At 31.1% G+C, this 14873-nt stretch overlaps 1 protein-coding gene across 4 annotated transcripts in view; it reads right to left on the reverse strand.

The window, feature by feature from the left end:
* Nucleotides 1-14873, reverse strand: part of Casd1 (CAS1 domain containing 1) — a 42551-nt gene that overhangs the window by 8586 nt on the left and 19092 nt on the right. For 3 of the 4 annotated variants that reach the window (XM_046426380.2, XM_058573234.1, XM_058573233.1), the window contains 8 exons: nucleotides 14647-14691; nucleotides 14149-14272; nucleotides 12761-12975; nucleotides 10574-10996; nucleotides 9290-9379; nucleotides 4451-4570; nucleotides 3457-3613; nucleotides 1996-2075 (listed from right to left, as the gene is read on the reverse strand). In XM_046426380.2, coding sequence (XP_046282336.1) covers nucleotides 1996-2075; nucleotides 3457-3613; nucleotides 4451-4570; nucleotides 9290-9379; nucleotides 10574-10996; nucleotides 12761-12975; nucleotides 14149-14272; nucleotides 14647-14691 — 1254 coding nt within the window. Of the gene's footprint in view, nucleotides 1-1995; nucleotides 2076-3456; nucleotides 3614-4450; nucleotides 4571-9289; nucleotides 9380-10573; nucleotides 10997-12760; nucleotides 12976-13863; nucleotides 13972-14148; nucleotides 14273-14646; nucleotides 14692-14873 lie in introns of those variants that run through there. The other variant, XM_058573235.1, reaches the window with a different exon arrangement.

Here is a 14873-nt window from a genome sequence, read left to right on the forward strand (position 1 = left end):
TTCCAAAGAATGATTGTTAACGTTAAAATATAGTTTTTCTTCCTCTAAATGTCCTTAGTAATCTATAATTAACTACTGGAGTTAAAAGAGTGCTCTGAATTAGTCACCTTACCCAAATGCCATTACTAGCCTTTGAAACAGTTTATACTTTTACTTTGGTCAAGTTAGTGAATGGTACCCTCTTAGTAATCTGACAGCTGGAAAATCTGGGAATGAAGAGGCAGAAGTCTTGGGTACATTCCTGCACATTAATGAAGTCTTTTAAAAAAGAGAATAAAACCCTCAATTTCTAGGGTAAGGAATGATGACAAACTTTATTAAGGAAAGCTCCATTTTTATCCCTAATGACACAGCATATGGCTTTAAAAAAGTTATTAAAAAACAAGGAAATAAATGAAAATAATATTGTATTTTAGGTAATGATGGATCCTTAGGTCAGAAGAACTTTATTACTTTATAACAAAATGCAATAATCTTCACTTAAGCACAGAATTAAGAAATGCATATAGCACATTAAAAATAGGTTCTATTAAAATCTACAGCTCAGAAAATTAAGGATAATTTTTACAGAGTTGCAACCTGAAATACACTGAAATATAGCTATGTTATATATACCTATATTAAATACAGATACATGTATCTCATAGATCACATGTGTAGCATATCTGACAATATATTTGATATATTTATAATCTAAACTTTTATTATGTGATCAACAAACAAGTATTTATTGAGCATTCATTTTAAAAAAGATAGTGGGCTACACTAGACTATGTGCTTTTTTGTTATCCAGTGGTCAACACTGACCTAAAGCTGAGGAAACCTTTTAATATCTTCTACTGAATCAGCTTTCTTTTATTTCCCTTAGAAATGCTCACAGAGTATTGGGAATATTAATGAATTAATGTCATGTAGTCATTCTTGTTGCCTATTTTTTTATACATTTGCCTGTTGCTTTCTTTTCTTTTTTTTTAATATTTTGCTTTTTAGTTGTAGTTAGACACACTACCTTTGTTTTATTTATTTTATTTTTATGTGGTGCTGAGGATCGAACCCAGCACCTTACACATGCTAGGTGAGTGCTCTACCACTGAGCCACAACCCCAGCCCAGTTGTTCTCTTACTACTTTATCTCCTATAAAAAACCCTGGATGTCACAGAATAGAAATGTTTTAAGTACTTTCAAGTATGAAAGTAAGTACAAAATCCTCCCTTTCCTACCCCAAATCTCTCCCCAAAACATCCTTGCAGAATCACACATATACACAATGTATCTACAGTGTATTTACACCTGACACAATCAGGTATAAAACAGTGTTGGAGATGTGAGTAAACTGTAGAATATGTCAAAACTATAGGCATTCAAATTAAAATATTTTGTTATAAATATCATGCTGCCCAAATAGCATGCCTGTGGGGTAGATTTAATCAGGAGTTAGTTAGACTGTCACCCTGACAAAATAACAGAAAAATCTCAACCATCAGAATAGGGGGATATAAGGTCAGAGATGGGATGACCAAAAATTTTAATAAATTAAACATATGACACAAATACAAATCCCTCTTCACCTAAGTTGGTTTTACTAACTGCCAAAATTTTACTTCGTGCAGTTACAGAAAAATCAAGTTACAGTTTGATGCAATGAATAATGCACAAACTAAGTTACAAATTCTGTCAAGAGAATTTTGATTTCCACTTAGAGTAGTGTCTTATAAGAGGCATTCAATAAACGTTTGATTGATCAAAGTCAAGTAAAATGGATCTTGAACAATTGCCAGAGGAAGAGCTTTAAATTGCTCTTACAACAAAAACAGTGGTAACAAAAGTAGATAGGTCTCAAAAGAACTATACTGAATAGTCAACTACAGAGTGACACTTTTATTACAGTCATTAAAAAATGAAGCTAAAAAAAAGCTCTGATTCTTCTCACATACTTTAATAGACTTGAACTTTAAAATAAATTACAAAATATAAACTGAAAAGACTGTACCAACCTGAGAATATGCCAAAAAACATATGCATAACAGCAAAAAGCCTAGTTTCAACAATAAGCCAAAATGCCAGAAACAATTTCCTAAGAGAGAAAATATTCAGTTTACTAAGAAATAGAAATTTATATTAGAAAGCATATTAAATATTCTTAATTTAACATATTTATACCCTGAATAGTTCTTAAAATAATTTAAGGCTGCTTATAGGGATATGCAAAATATAACTACATAGTATAAATTACAGTAAAAGAAAAAAAGGCGGAGGATTCTTGTGATGAATGAGGCTACAACATATAACTGACACCCTACGTACCTGCTGTTCGTGTACTATAAATATATTTAGAAATTACATCTGGGTTCAATTATACCTGTCCATTATCAAAAGATACAACAAAATATAGAATGATATGCTCAATGTACTATTAAAAACTCATGCTGAATATAACTTAGGTAATATTGCTTATAACACTGAAGTTTCAAGAAGAGAGTTTAACCTCTCTAATGGACTAGGATTTAATCATAAAACATATTTTAACATGCATATTTTAAGTTATGTGTTCAAAGTTTGGGTATATTGATTGTTTAGCTGATTAATATGCTAGGTTTGTAATTAATATGTTAGGTTTGTAATACAGAAATTACACAATAGAAACTGCACAAAGACACTAACATTTACAGAGGATGGACCTCTTTCTTGAAAATTATTCGTTATTATAATGAACACCAATGGAAAAATATTTTTGATACACAACATTTGTTTGAAAGTTAGAAACATTTGTAAAAATAAAAATTTCTTTATTTTTCCAAAAAGGGGAAGATTTCATTTTAAAGATATAATCTTGAGAGAAAAAAGCACTATATAAATGACCTTGGCCTTACTTTGAACATGATCAATAACAGGGTATGGTAAATGTGAAAATGACAACCCTTTGAACACTTTAGTTACTTATATATAAAACAGGTAGATAATAACTGCTTAAATGGTTGTCTAGATGATAAAGTATGCTAATGCTTTTAAACTTTGACAAAAAAAATCTACAAGTGAATGTTTACTCAAAATCTCAATATATTTAAGAAATATAAAAGGTGCTAATATTGAAACAAGATATAAGGGGCCTGAAGCCATATTTGGCTTTCCCTTTTCTATTACAGCTACTTTTACTCTGGCTCTTTATAAGGCAGTATGAAAACTGTTTCAATTAACATGCGAAATTGTTTTAAAAAATTTAAATTTAAAAAACAAACACACACCAAACATAAATGTAAATTAGTATTCTGGAGTGTTATATTACATTATATTATATTCTACAGTGAGTGACTTACATTTTAGAAACAATTTTTTTTTAATTTCAAAATATGAGAACTACATATAAACGGTCTACTTCTCTTAATAAAAATAATAGCTTTTAGTGACTAAAGAGAAATTTAATACACTGAAAGAAATTAATAAGAAAGTATACTTACCGTTTGCTCTTTTTTGGATAATCTGTGGCCACAGTGCTAAAGTAACATATATGACCATGAACCACACAGTGACCAAGGGAACAAAGTAATAGAATTGATAAGGCCGATCCATTACTATACATAACACCACTACCAGGAAATTGAGACGAAATAAGACCTATTAAAAAGGAGAAGAAAATGGTTTACATTTCAAGATATGTGAAAAGCAAAGACAGATTTTCTCTGACAGAGTATTAAGACTCAAATGACAGTACATTTTACTAATTTTTTTTTTTTTTTAAACAATCACTGTAAAGAGCTGATGCATCCTTATAATCCTTATATTAACTACATCCTAGCAAAGTCCTAGCCTGAGTTGTCTGGCTACAAGTGCCACCTTGTTAAATGTAGGGGGAAAAACTGTAACCCTCCTTCATAGGGCTATAGGTAAGCAGTGATTAGATGACCTCGAGAAAAGCGTGCCTGTCTCTTGCACACAAATGATGTTAATTTACCCAATTTGGAATTAAAATTCAGTATTGTTTTAACTATGAAGTAATATTACTCAAGAGAAAAAATGTCCCTGGGGCCTTTATAACAGTCTTTCAGATACCTGTTTGAAGTTACTCAAAGGACAAAATTTGAGTAGATTTAAATAGTGCTCTTCCACTTACTATGTGACTTTGGTTGATTATTTAATCTCTCTGAACCTCAGTTTCCTCATTTATAAACATGAAGACAACTAAGAGTTGCAACAGAGGATAAATAAAAATAATGGTTAGAAACTACTTAGCATGAGGTAGAAAACAGAAATCCTCAGAGAGAAAAAACAGAATATAATAGTAATTCCAGGTAACTGTGTATATCTCTACAAAACTAAATTAAAAATGTTGTTCCTTGTGGATCAGTGCTTTTATTATATATTCATAAATACTCTCTAAATTATATTTTCCTTCTATCCCTACAAAAGCATGTTAAGTTAAAAAAAAAAAAAAGAGAGAGAATACATTCTTACCTGACATACTCTATGGATTCCAAAGTCTCCTTTTATCCAAAAATATGAAAAATGTCCATACCCTGTCTGAAACAGATATGCAGCAACCAGAACTCGAATGTGCATGTACACAGGCAAAAACTGTTGACAAAAATAGATAAAATATAAGATGGAATAAACTATACCTTGAATCATCATAACAAGTACATTTAATGAAGATAATAAAATAGCATTTTAATTTGGTACTAGATCAATGACAAGATTATTCTCAATAGTTAAGGATCATAGCAGGAATTACAACAATGTAGATTTTGGAATCAGACAGGTGTAGATCCAAAGTCTAGTTCTGTCACTTTTTAGCTATATGACTTTGAGACTTCTAATCTGCAGAATAGCTCAAAATATTAAAAATATTATCATTTCAACATGCAAGGAGATATTTTGCATTCCTTTTTTATATAAAGTTTTTGACCTTAGTATGAATTTATTATAAATAATCATATTTAATCTGTGATGTATTTCAAATGTATAGCACATCTTAATTTTACTACTTGTACTTCAAGTGGTCAATATGGCAGAGTTACCACAATGGAGAATCTAGCTCTGGAGCCATTTTCTTGGGTTAAATCACATCTGATGGCTCTACAAGTACTTGAAAACAAATGTCAAACCTATGTTAACTATCCCCAATGACTCCAACCACTCTTCTTATAACATGTTTTCAAGCTGCTTTAATACTGGGGCTGAGACTGCAAAGTTGGGCTTGATTATTATACTAAAACAGTAAATACAACTAACTTAAACTGAATTAAATACTATCACAACAATTTTCTAAATTCTTACCAATGTTGGCCTATTATAAACTTCATGAAATATTTTTCCTTTTTTTTTTTCTTTTTGGGTACCAGAGATTGAACTTTGGGGCACTCAACCACTGAGTTACATCTCTAGCCCTGTTTTGTATTTTACTTAGAGATAGGGTCTCACTGACTTGCTTAGCACCTTCCTGTTACTGAGGCTGAGGCTGGCTTTGAACTCTCTATCTTCCTGCCTCAGCCTCCAAAGTTACTGGGATTGTAGGCATGTGCCACTGTGCCTGGCCTTTTCATAACTCTTTAAGATACTTATGCTAACAGAAAAGTTCTAAGACCAGTACAATGAACATCTATATAGCATGGTGAAAAAATTAAAATTATGTTATAGAACATGTAGCAACACTCCTAAATATTTCACTATGTTATCTCCTAGGAAGAAAGGATAGTTTCTTACATGACCACATTATAGTGATCGTATCCAAGAAATTTATATGAATATAATTTTATCTACTACACAAGCTCTACTTAAATTCTGATTATTTTAGTAATATCCTATATGATTAAAAACTGCTTTTTAATCTAGGACTCTTAAATCAAGGATCATTTGTATTTAGTTGTCATAGTTCTTCAGCATCTTTTAATCCCAACTGTTTTTCTGGACTCCTAAGTCTTTCATGAGTTCAGTGTTTCTTTTAACAAAATTTTAGTATTAAAATATATATATGGAATTTTAACTTCATTAGATTTAATAATTAAGCTGACTTCTGGTTCTATTGTTTTACTAGTGTCCCCAATTTTTCCTCACAAACTTTCATTCAGGTCTCCTTCTGAAACTTTGAAAGGAAAAACCACTACCACCACCACCACCACCACCACCACACACACACACACACACAAAGGCACAATGGAACACAAAATCATCTCTTGTCCACACATGCATACATACATACATACATATTTATACACAAATATATTTATTCGTGTCGGGGGGTACTAGGGATTGAACACAGGAGAGGAACTCTACCATTGACCTATACCCCTAAAAACCCTTTTTCCTTTTTTATTTTGAGACAGGGTTTCATTAAATTGCTGAGGCTGGCCTTGAACTTGTGCTCTTCCTGCCTCAGTTTCCTGAGTCACTGGGATTACAGGCATGTGCGACTATGCCATGATACACTTTTTGGGGGAGGGGGTGAATAGCGGGGATTGAACTCAGGGGCACTCAACCACCAAGCCATATCCCCAGCACTATCTTATTTATTTATTTATTTATTTATTTTAATTTTTGTAGTTGTCAATGGACCTTTATTTATTTATATGCAGTGCTGAGAATCAGACCCAGTGCCTCCCTCGTGCTAGGCAAGTGCTCTACCACTGAGCCACAACTCTAGCCCCCCAGCCCTATCTTGTATTTTACTTAGAGACAGGGTCTTACTGAGTTGCTTAGTACCTTGGCTTTGAACTTGTGATCCTTTTGCCTCATCCTCCCAAGCCACTGGGATTATGAGCATGTGCCACTGCACCCGGCTACATATTACATTTTTAAAGCATGTTTGTACTAACAAGTACAATGTGCCAGACCATCTGGGTTATTTTAATAATTCTGTTGAATTTTGACAGTTTTTCTCTTTTAGCATAAAAACAGTATAACTAAAAGTTTGGCATATCGTACTCAAAATATTCCATTTATTTATTTATTTATTTATTTATCTATTTAAATTGTAGATGGACACAATATTTTATTTATTTATTTTTATGTGGTTCTGAGGATGGAACCCAGGGCTTCATACCAGCGAGGCAAGTGCTCTATCACTGAGCTACAACCCCAGTGCCTGTACTCAAAATATTAGATTAGGTAATAAAAATAATCATGGCAGTTAAAAAGTTTTTAGTGAGGTTAATGTCTCAACGATCTAAGAATCAGGTCCCAAAAACATCTATATTAACAATGTTTTGCTAATGTAGAAATAGGTAATTTTTTTTTTTTTTGAGAGAGAGAGAGAGAGAGAGAGAATTTTAATATTTATTTTTAGTTTTCAGGGACACAACATCTTTGTTTGTATGTGGTGCTGAGGACCGAACCCGGGCTGCACGCATGCCAGGCAAGCGCGCTACCGCTTGAGCCACATCCCCAGCCCAGAAATAGGTAATTTTAACCACAAAATCTTATCTAATACAACAGGGATATATTGATTAATCATTATAAATGATCTGTTAAAGAAAAGTATACCCTTCTAGAACAGGTTTTTTTTTTTTTTAATTATATATTAGAATATATTGGGATGTAGCTTAAGAAGACATATTAGAATGTTAGGCTGGTAAATGATTATAAGAAAATCCAAATTGCCTTCATTCTTTTATGATTTAAATCCTTTCTAGAATCACTGAATCGAGGAAGTTAATCTGCCATTAATTCTTTCTACCTAATTTTTTTTAATAGTAGTATCACCTTTTAATATGTCAGCAATTAATTATGTCTCTAAACGGCATTTTCAAACAAAACACTTTTTTTCCCCAAATTAATTCAGTCTTCATTCATATGTCAGATATTTCTAGGATTCAATATTCATCCCTACATCTTTCTTAGAGAACCTAAGGATTTATCCAATTAATTCTCAACTAGGTTTACAAACTAAATCTTACCATCTCCATTTTTCTTTGTTTTGGATCTCTTTTACTTTCCTGGCTCAACCAGAGTTACTTAAATCCACCATCCCCTTTCAGCTGCAGTAATGACAGAATTTTCACTGCTCCCACAAATATATATATCATAACCAGTAAAAATTACATTTCATTCCTTTGCCTTCTACCCTCCAAACAAAACATCCATAAAATCACCAACAGTTTTTGGAAATAATACAGAAAATGAAGTATAATATTGTTTTCAAATTTTTAAAGTCATCTGAAAATACCCCAGTGATAATATTAGTTACCTTCTTAATTGGCTGCTATTAAATTTTCAAATTACTCTGTTTTGAGTACTTTCTCTTATCTTAATTTATCATTGATTCAAATAACTGTTTATAGATATGTGCTTTATTTGTTTATTTTTATTATTAGTTGTTCAAAACATTACAAAGCTCTTGACATATCATATTTCATACATTTGATTCAAGCAGATTATGTGCTTTATATAAGCAAGTACAGCAATACAATAATTTCTTTACTCTAATAGCTGTGTGAATACAGGTTGTTAGGCTCACCTGCAAAAGCATGTTTTATCTGTAAGTTAGCTGGAATGTTACAACCCAGAATGAACACATCTTTATCTAGTCCTACCATATCTAAGGTAGCCACAGATCATGAAAATACTGTCTTTTAAGACACCTAGGAACATCAAAAGGAGTTTGCTTAAGTACAGAAGGATCCTCCACATTTCCAAGGAGGAAATGCTCAGGAAGTATGGTATACCCAACATAGTCTACAATTGCAGTCCATGTGTATCTGGATTCTCTAAACTGAAGAAAGAGAGTTTTGTGCTTTTTTGTTTTGGACACAATAGCTTTATTTTGTTTACTTTGTTTTTTTACGTGGGCTGGGATCAAATCTAGTGCCTCACGCATGCTAGATAAGCTCTCTACCACTGAGCCATGAACTCAGCCTGACAGTTCTAAGCTTCTTAAACTTTAAAAATGTAAAACTAATTGGTAAACTTCACAAACTATAGTGAAGAGTAAAATATAAACTAATTTGTTTACTTTGATAGTTACCTGCCTATTCTTAATAGCTGGTCATCTACAAAGTTTCTTGAAAACCTTGCATTGGCTATTCAACAAGATGACATCAAATAATACCCTGAGATATCAGCTGTTCCTATTATGTTAAGGCCAAGTTAATACAAATCAAGTAAAGTATTGCTTTTCTTTTTAAATTCATTTTGCTTTTAAACTAATAGATTCTCAGAGTAGGAGAATGAGAAAGATTGAGAACTAAAAAGGGTCTCTAACCTGTAGAGAGAAACAAACAAAAAACCTGTATCCCTGAAAAAAATGTTAAACTGACATTATTTCCTATATTTTCTGAACTTAAAATTTAAAATACTCACAGTACTTGCTCCAGAGATGTGATAAATCAAAATCACAAGTTGCATCCAGCCCTTCCACTCATCTGTTTGTTCTCTATTTAATACTTTAGTCTGTAGAAAGGAATCAAAATCTGTTTTAAAATCTACCAGGAAGTAATTATTTGAACAATATATATCAACTATGTTAATAGTTTTCTTATAGTATATAAAGCTAATGCTTTTGTCAAAAGACTCTTGATTATGTGAGTGATGGAGATGGCTACAAATTATTATTTAAAAAGATCTAATAAATTATTTTGAAGTTAAAAAAACTATAAACTAAAAAGATTCTGAATGTTTCTTAAGTTGATCTTTACATTCTTATTAGGTGATCTTTAAACTATGACAGATGTATTTATAAATCTAAAAATGGCGTTCAACAATTTATCAAATTTTAGAATTTCAGAGATTAAAAAAAGATTTTACAGTTCTCTTACATTTTACTGACAGCTCTATTATTATAATTTATTTTACTATATACTCTCATTGGAGATGAACAGTCGATTAATCATCCTCATTTGAGAGTTATTTTTTTAAGTTAGAATTAATTTAAGTAACTCATTATTCTGAGGAATGACAGCAATTCTAAATTAGAAAATTAAGCATATTAGGAGTAGTGGCCACATCATCATGTAAATTCTCATTTGTGTGTGTATATGTATATGCATACCCACACACATGAGCGTGCACGTGCGTACACACACACACACACAAGCATTTGTTAATACAATTTTTTAAATAAAAGAAAATAAAATAGTAGATTCTAGTTAAGCCTTAGATGGGGCTTAAAGACCATTATAAAATCAGAAGTGCTTCTACTTTTCTCCATCCCCAAGTAGGCAAAATAACACTAAGTCATGACTTCTTTTGCACAGGTCATACTTTTCCAACTTTTCAACAATCTTCACTCAACCCTTTGAACTTTCTCCAAACTATTTCAAAAAAATTAAGTTAAAAATCCACTAAGTGGGGAAAGGAACAAAAGATGGAAAGGGGAGATGTTGAAGAATAAAATAGATCAAATTATCTTATATGCATGTATAAATATGTTACAAAGCATTCCACTATTATGTGTAATTATAATGTATCAATAAAATAAATTATTTTTCTAAGAAAAAATCCACTAAGTAGAAGTACAAAATTCCTTTATCCTCATCTGTATACATATTTGTATATTCTGGCATAATAAGTAATATTACTTCTTTAACCTAAATTTTGGAATGAGATAAGATGGACAGTAGAAACTAAAAAGAGAACGATTCTTACCTCTTTAGTATTTTCATTGTAAAATACTCCCAAAACCAAGATGTAGATAATTGGAATAAAGAAAGACGAATGGGTATAAAACTTGTTTTCCTTCATAAAAAGATTTGCACGGTCACACATGTAGAAGTAAGCCATAATCAGGCCAAGTTTGCAGAAAGATTGTAAAAGTATTTCTAATGGAGATGCAGGGTTATTAATAATATTTTTCTTTTCCTCACCACTTTCCAAATCAGTACATGGCTTATTCTTTCGATGAGCATTACGATGAATTACATAAAAAATTAAATATCCAATAATAGATAAGGTGAAAAAACAAGCAGCTAGTTTCTGTATGAGAGTAAGAGGAGGCTGGGGTTGACAACAGGAACCATCTACAGGCTTCAAAATCTTATTGCAGTACACGTTCATAAGAATCATTGCACTCTGTGAACAAATCAAGTTATTTGGTTATTATCTTGTCAGTGATGTATTTCACATTTGATTTTTCTCCTATGAATATTGCTGAGTTTTCAACACTGAAACCAAAATGGACTGTATATTTTGTAACCATTTCCAAAAAAACTCATGCAAATAATGGTATTCCACCAATCTGCAATGAGTAGCTCAGGGTGCTTCAAACTTCTAGGCTATGATCCATGACAAAAAATTCAGTTTATAATGTGACGCAGGAAGCAATTTATAGGAAACGATACCTGTCTTTATTACTTGAAATACACTTTTGATATGGCACTATCCTTTGAGAAAAAGATGGATTTCATGGCTGCCAATTGATCATAACCTTTGGTTAAAAAAATAATGATGAGTCAAGGACCAAAGAATTTTAATTGGCAGACTTTCAAAACAGAACATACCAAAATATTTTAGCATTCCAGTCTTTTGAGGTTAAAAAAAAATGTAAAATAACTGCCATCACAAAATTAATTCTTAGCAAATTATTAATTCTTAGCATTTTAGTAATAGTTTATGGACATTTAGGACTCTGCAGTTTTAAGATTTCTAACGTTAAATAAAATGTGGAATCTTCAACATGGTATGATTATAATAAAAATTTCTAGGTAAGCTGATGAGGTTCTATTTGAAGACTCAAACTCTAGTTTTATGAAAACTTTTATAGTTTAGACATCTGTGAAACTCTTTGAGATCAATTATTTAATTAAGCTTAGCCATTCAAATACTCAATCAAGTGTTCAGAAAAATCTCATCATTTTAGCCCTGGGACTTCAGGAAGTTCGATGCTTGGTACTGTTGTAGGTCCGAGCCTACAAATTCCATAACAAATTTCTTAAAACATTTTTGAAGGAGTCCACAACATCCTTTTTTTTTTTTTTTTAAGAGAGAGAGAGAGAGAGAATATTTTAATATTTATTTTTAGTTTTCGGCGGACACAACATCTTTGTTTGTATGTGGTGCTGAGGACCGAACCCGGGCCGCATGCATGCCAGGTGAGCGCGCTACCTCTTGAGCCACATCCCCAGCTCCCACAACATCCTTTAAAGTATGGAGAATTATATGTATTTGCAAACATGTATTTTTCTGCAGGAGATAAATAGAACCACTGTTTTTTTTTTTTTTACCAGATACCCAAAGGGCTTATATGACCCTCAAAAAACTTAAGCACCATTACTTTATTAGAAAAAACAAACACAAAAACACAACTGTTAAATAATCTGTTCTACTACGTATGAAAATTTATAATTATGTGCAGGTTTATTTTCACATTTAATATAAGTCCCTTTCTATTGGTTAGCCTGAATTTGTTCACTGTCAACTCTATACCTTGAATAATGCTTAAAGTATAACAGCTATAAAAAAATAAAGAATTATTTTCTATATTAAAAACTGTGCTCTTCCCCGAAGTTTAATCTTATAAGCTTAAGGGTTACAGTGAGAAAATAGGGCAGTAGTGAGCTACAAACTTATATCCTCCTTAGAAGATATATTAACAGTGATTAGCACTCAATAAATGAAGTTTCATTTCCTTCCTTCCCTAATTTCTTTTTCTCTTATACTAAAATTCTCACTTATGTGTTCAGCAAGATGAGTCAAAGCAAAATTATTTCCAGATATATCTTTAGCTAGAATAACTATGAGTGATTAAGACTGTAATAAAATATGTATAATCATGTTGTGAGACTATAACCAACTGGTGTTATAGTCTCCATTACAGAAAAATATAAGAATTCTTACAGTTTCTCTGCTTGATTCAGGAAGATGTAAGCCATCCAAAGACTCCATGATGGTTTCTTGAGCAATTAATTTGGAAACACTGAACATCTTAACATTTGACTTAGAATTTCTGGTGCTACTATTCAAAATACTGACTGCAGCTTCATTGTAGGCATCTATCTTCTCATTAGTGATCATTTTTCTATTTTCACTTAATAGATCTTCATAAACTGGATCTGTACATGAAACACATTTTTAAAAACAAATTTATAAAATCCCTACCAGTAGAAATTGTGATCATGCAAGTTAGTGGATCATACATTATATTTTGTTCTTAAACTTCAGTTGATAACAGGCACCAAATAATGATTTTTTACATAAAGCTGACCAAGGTTTGCAATAAATTCCCTACCTTACATTTAATTTTTGAGTCAGTCATTAGCTCCCTCATATTTAAAGAATGTTTACTCCTTTTTCCATATACACAGCTTTGAGGAACCATTTTTGTGTTCTAGTATGTCTTAAAGAGTTTAAATTTTTTTATATTGGTAATAAGTTAAAACTTGATTATAAAAGATTGCCTAATAAAGAATAGCAGTTAATTTTTTTCTCTTTTCACCTAAACTTTGTTCACATAATTCAAAAGTAATATTGAGGACTCAGGTCTGTCTATTTTCTTGTCATTTATTATAAATAATTTTTTTTCATTTTAGTAAGAGAAATGCTATGAATCTATGAATAAATAGGAACTGTGGAACAATATCATTGCCCTTTCTTGTTCTTTTCACCTTGACATTCAACTAGAAAGTAATCATAAGAATTTCTGACAAACAACTTCAGTCGTTAAAATATCCAAGGCATCTCATATTGTGTTAGGCATTAAGTAATGGACATTCAATAAATTCCTGAAATGAGCTGACCTAATAACTACTTTCTCTTTAAGAATTTCATTACCAAGTATAAAGTAGATGGTGTGAATTTAAATTTACTTGTCAATTTGAAAATGATTTATTTCCAATGACTGTAATGTTATAAAACAGATTTATTAATAGTTTCTTATGCATTTTGCAATCACAATAAATATATTTTGTAAAATATTAAAGAATCAGAGGCAACCAACTTACTTGTTTTGGATTTATCTCTTTATTACATTCTATAGCCATTCTGCCTATTGAGGTTCTTGGAGAATATTATTTATTTATTTATTATTTATTTATTATATTTTATTAATCTGTTCCTTAAATTAAAAAAAAAACAAAGCAAATAATTAAAGATTATTCTAATCTTGCAAACCTTATTTCAAAGTTTATTCTCATAAAGCAATAATTTTGCTTCTTGAAGCAGGAGATAATAAAGCACATGCCTTAAAATATATACAAAATGACATTTTTTCATTACTGATCTCTTACCTTGTAAGACCCAATAAACATCACTAGTCTTTGCCAATTTTTCTAAAAGCGGTGCTATGGAGGTAATGTTCATTTTATATTGAGAAAGTGCTTCATTGCTACCATTGTGAATCTTGATGGACCACTAAGAAGTAAAAATTAGCATTTTTTCAGTATTTGTCACAGAAAGTTTAAAGTATATAATTTACCTATTGTAAATTTCCATTTTATTTAATATTAGAATAAAATTTGGTAAAATTATTTCATGAAAATAGTTACAAAAAGCTGTTGCAAAATTAGACTTTCAAATATAACACTTCAGAGGAATAAAACTATAGATATAAAATAATACTGAGATTTAACACTAGTTTACCATTTGCTCAGATTTTCTATTAAAATTAATCTACTATAATACAAATAAGAAATTAAATATAAATACAATCAAGAATTAACTTTTTCTTAGCATGACCTTAAGTCTGAAACAAAAATCATCACGTAGAATAACAGATAAGTACTTACCGTGGCAGCTCCTGCTACAATCACATGGGGCTTTGCAACAGAATCCTAAAGGAAGAAAAACCATTATAATTATTCTACACCAGTACAGAGACCGAATACCTTTTTCCTCAAAATTTAAGTTCTTCTTCCTCCTAAATGCATTTTAAGTTTCTAGACTTCTTCTCTGAATTCTTGTTATAACAAAGATATATATGTGATGCCTAAACTCTTACAAGGCTGTGTGGTTA

This window comes from Marmota monax, unplaced genomic scaffold (genome assembly GCF_021218885.2).
Source record: "Marmota monax isolate L192 unplaced genomic scaffold, Marmota_monax_Labrador192_F-V1.1 WCK01_AAM20220418_F8-fsc00321, whole genome shotgun sequence".
NCBI lineage: Eukaryota > Metazoa > Chordata > Mammalia > Rodentia > Sciuridae > Marmota > Marmota monax.